Source organism: Argiope bruennichi, chromosome 2, assembly GCF_947563725.1.
Source record: "Argiope bruennichi chromosome 2, qqArgBrue1.1, whole genome shotgun sequence".
Lineage (NCBI taxonomy): Eukaryota > Metazoa > Arthropoda > Arachnida > Araneae > Araneidae > Argiope > Argiope bruennichi.
Window position 1 is genome coordinate 114,666,300 of NC_079152.1, and position 4,958 is coordinate 114,671,257.

General features: G+C 41.5%; 1 protein-coding gene across 1 annotated transcript; it reads right to left on the reverse strand.

Annotated features, from left to right (window-relative positions):
* Positions 1-3,559: 3,559 nt before the first annotated feature.
* On the reverse strand, positions 3,560-4,039 carry LOC129962297 (uncharacterized). The gene has a single exon (XM_056076044.1). The coding sequence runs from the start codon at positions 4,037-4,039 to the stop codon at positions 3,560-3,562; it is 480 nt and encodes a 159-aa protein (XP_055932019.1).
* Between the last annotated feature and the right edge of the window lie 919 nt (positions 4,040-4,958).

A 4,958-nucleotide genomic window follows, 5' to 3' on the forward strand; every position in this document is an offset into this window, starting at 1 on the left:
CCGACATGACCATCCGATTTCGAGCCATCTGTGAAAATTGGATCAAAAGAATACCGATAGCGACAGTAGAAAAAAATCTGTTGGAAAACAACAGGTGCAGCTGAGGATTTATCGAATCCAATGAAAGTATTCAAGTAAGAAAATCGTGGGATATCCCAGCGTGGAATACTAAAAACGTCAACAGCTTTAACACGAACCGTGTTAAAGTCCGAGTCATGCAGAAGCAATTTGGAATTTCACAAAATGGAAGGATGTGATAAGGGTGGACATTATAAAGTCGACTAACACTTACTGGCAATGACATTTGGCTCAATGGATGTTTCGGAACAGATTTCGTTCGAGAATAAAATGTGGCAGACAATTTCTGTCGCCTTAAAGAAAGGGATGGTGACATATAACATAAAGGCTTTCAACTGGAGACGTATGGAACGCACCAGAACAAATGCGCAATGCAGAATGATGGACGGTATCCAGTCGCTGCAAAACAGATGAGCGGGCGGAATCATACACCATACATCCATAATCTATCCGGGAGAGAATAATTGCCTGATAAATACGGAGAAGAAAGGCTCGATCGGCACCCCAAAATGGTTTTGGAGAACCTTCAAAATATTAAATAATTTCTCACACTTCTTCAGCAAATATAATATATTGGGAAGGAAGGTGAGTTTCCGATCGAGAATTACTCCCAAAAATCGTACTTCATTCACCACAGGAATTGGAATATTTTTAATTTGAATACAAGGATCCTGGTGAATGTTTCTTTTCCGACAGAAGGGAATGCAACTATTCTTCTCTGAGGAGATAGTGTGGCCATTGTTATTGCACCAAGCTACCACTCTATTTACTGCGTTTTGTAATTGTCGTTCTATTAGTGCCATGTTACTACCTTGGCATGAGATCTGCAGATCGTCAACCTAAAGAGTTCCATTAACAAATGGAGACAACTGGTTTAAAATTTGGCTCAAGTGAACAATAAAAAGTGTAACGCTGAGGACACTTCCTTTTGGAACTCGCTCAGCTTGAATAAAATTTTTAGAGTAAGAGTTACCGACTCGAACACGAAAAGAAAGTCGTGTTAAAAAATTTTGTAAGAATATAGGCAAGTTACCTCGAAAACCTAAATTAAAAAGTGTGGAATGTATGCCATAGCGCCATTCACGGTCATACGCTTTCTCTATGTCAAAAAATATTGAAACATGGTGGTTCCTCCTAACAAATGCGTTGGGAATTTGGGTTTCCAATAATTTCAGGTTGTCAAAAGTAGACCGACCTCTACGGAAACAACTCTGCAACAGGGAGATGCATCCTTGTTTCACTAATTCGAAAATTAGACGAATGTTGACCATACGCTGGAAGGTCTTACAAAGGCAATTTGTAAGAGCAATCGGCCTGTAGTTCAGAGGGACAGATGGTTCTTTGCCAGGTTTTAAGATAGGAATCACAATAGCTTCTCGCCATTGTGAAGGGTATTTCTGCTCAGTCCATATTCTGTTAAAAAGCAGTAACAGATTTAAAAGGGAAATGGTATTCAAATGGGGAAACATGTTATATGTGATTCCATCTGGCCCAGGACTGGTATCATAGACTTGAGACAGGGCCATTTCCAATTCAAACATCCTGAATTCACAGTTATATGGAATGGCACCTCGGGCTTTAAAGCGCAAAGGCAACCGTTCCGCGCGATTCTTAACTGCCAGAAATTCAGGGCTGTAAGAAACAGTTGCGGAAACTTATGGTGACGTTAGTTTCGGAAACGTGCAAACGCTTGGCCAAGAATGTTAGCAAGTCTAATGGGCTCGAATACATCGTATTACCAGTTTTTAAAACAGGAATAGAAGTTTCATTATAGATCCCATTAGCAGCTTTTATCTTCTTCCATAAACGTTTACTGGAAGTAGAGGATGTGATGGATGAAACAAATTTAGTTCATGCTTCCCTCTGACTACGACGTCGAATTCGGCGAGCTAGCGCTTTGGCTCTTTTAAAAGCAATCAAGTTCTCAGTCGTCGAGTACCTTCTAAATATATTCCAGAGCTTATTCTGTACCTTATGACTATCGCGGCAGGATTCATTCCACCACGGTCTACGAAATTTTCTTAGACGTGGGGAAGTTTTGGAATGGTGACGTTAGCGGCGTTCATTATCGTATCAATGATGTTTTGTACTGCTTTCGAAATGTCTGCATTACTGACCGTCTCATTGATAACTGACGGCCTCATCGATAACAGCTAGTTCGGAAAATGTATTCCAGTCTGCCCGCTGGAATAGAAAAGGTGGAGGACAAATAGTCACACCGCCGCTATCAGCGTTGGAGATAATTAGGGGAAAGTGGTCGCTATTGTGCAGATCATCCCCAATTGCAAATTCAACAACGGGAGCAGTTCAGGAGTGCATATGGTCAGGTCAAGACAATGGAAGCTACGTGTGGGTGCATGGAAGTACGTTTGCTCGTCATTATTGAACAGACAGAGACTGTTGTTAGCAGTAAACTGTTCGATCTGCTGCCCACGAGAGTTTGTACTATCCGAGCCCCATAGAGTACTATGTCCATTGAAATCTCCGAATATAATAAATGGCTTAGGAAGCTATTCCACTAAGGTGTCAAGGTCTTGTTGACGTATGATATCATGAGGCGGAAGATAAATACAGCAGATTGTGGCCAAATATCGTATATGGACCTGTACAGCCACTTCCTGAAGGGATGGATGTGAAGTAAGAGGTGTGCTTGGATGAAGGTTTGAAGTGAAGATTCAGACACCACCAGAACCATGAGATCCAGTGCCTCAATCTTTCCGAACACACCTATATCCGCGTAATAATTTGATGGGAATGTTAGGCTTCAAGAAGGTCTCTTGAACACTAAAACAAATGAGACGAAATTTATTAAAAATGGACTTGATATCCTGAAGTTTGGATCGAAAGCCGCGACAATTCCAAGAGAGGAATGTACCCATTAAAAATGTTTTTTTGAAGGAGAGTAATTGAGAGTATTAGTTGGAGTTGCCTCAGATTCACAACTCATCTCTAGTTCATCTTCATCCTCTGATGGATGTAATTTGATATCGGGGCTATTTATTTTGTCCCCAAAGATGGACTTTAAATCTTTGTGGACAATACCTTTCGTCGCCAGCCCAAGGGCGACTGAATTTCGTGAAGAGGACTTTTTCAGTTTTATCTGGAGATCTGCTTGCAAAACGCCACGTTTAGCGAGCTTTAATGTCTGCGAGTTCTTTAGTTATTTCTTTGAAACTTTTTTTGAAGTAGATGGTTCTATTTTATTAGGTTCTGGAACATATTTTAGGGATTGGTCTGAATCTGAATCTGATGTTTTACCAGGTTTGGGTTTGGTTTGGTTCATACAGTTTTCACAGTTACAGTTTGAACAGAAGTTTTTCTGTACTACTGAAGCATAGCTAACACCAGGAGTAGGTGTCTGAGCTAGAATCCTACGCCTGGCTCCGGGTTATGTTAAGTTCTCTTTTATTTTTACGGTTTTGACTTGCTTTTACAGTTTCCATCGGGGGCAAATTCGAGCATACGAGAGATGGTCGCCGCCTCAGTTCACACATTTTTCTTGTGCCGTGCACTGCTGGCTGCCATGCCCTTTTTCAGCACAGCGGGTACAAGTGAGGGTCCCGCGGCAATTAACTTTCGAATGGCCAAATCGCTGGCACTGGAAACATCTTAATGGATATGGTATATATTGTCTGATTGGTAGTTTAATATATCCTGCATATATATATTCCGGAAATTTAGGATTATGAAATGTTAATATGTAATGCTTGGTAGGCACGAGTTGCCCATCACGTCGGACTGTTATTTGGCGGAATTGAATCACTCCTTGCTTCTTCAATTCGGTAGATGTCTCTTCAAGAGGAACATTATATAGTTCTCCGCAGGTTATGACACCCTTGGAGAAGTTCAGAGATGAATGCGGACTCACAGAAATGGGTATATGTGCAAGTGCTTTCAATTTTAGAAGGTGGTTGGACTGTTTTTTGGAGTCAGTTTCTATTAATAAATCACCAGAACGCATTTTTTTATCGATTTAACTTCACCAACGGTCACAGAAATTGCTTTTTGAACAAGAAATAGGGAAATGGTATGAAATGTTTCTTTCTCAGATACTCGTTTTACGACAAAAATCTTATCAAAATATTCTAGATTATGAGAAAATTTGGTACATTTTGCCCACTGAAGGGAGATTTCTTACGAGAGCCCATACGATATAGAATAGGATTCAGTCCCGACGGCACCACACACCACGGAGTCCAACAAGGGAAGGCAGCCACCGGCTCTAGCAATTCCCAACCTTGGCGCTTACCTTAGTGCTAACCGGAACCTATACGTTCAGAGTTACCCCCGGGGACAGTGACCACCCTTAACGCCAAGCCCAAGGACTAACCTCTTCGCTTGAACCCTAGCAGACTAACCACTCAGATGGTTAGGTACCAGCCGATTGATACACTGGGGACCACAATGCACCACCCGTCTAATGGATCGCCAAGCACGACAAACACGTGGGGGTATTTGCTGTCCAGGAGAAGCACGAAGCAAACAGAGAGGCGACAACTTCTCATGGAGAGCTCCCTCGCCTACCCTCGAGGGAAAGAAGAATGAAAGCTAACAGCAGAAGGCGGAGGGGAGAATAAACTTAAAGAGAGTGTAGATCCCTGGGAACCTCGAGGTTAGGACACCCGTACCCACCTTAAGAAGGTGGGCCCCTGAGGGGTTAATTCAGGTCAGATTGAAGTAAGGTACGGATGCAAAGTGAAGTGAGTAAGTGAACGGATGCAAATCTCAGTCATGTTATCAACACTGGAACCTTATTCATCTTTTAGAAATATTTTTCTTGGCTTTACAATATTTCAATATTCTTATAATTTTTCAGCTCTAAAATTCATGTTTACTCTACTTTCATTGGATTCTTGAAATTTTGAAGAGACTTTTGGTTT

Excerpts from the sequence above, each read along its gene's own strand:
- LOC129962297 (XM_056076044.1), bottom strand. The coding sequence starts at position 4,039 with ATGCGTTCTGGTGATTTATTAATAGAAACTGACTCCAAAAAACAGTCC.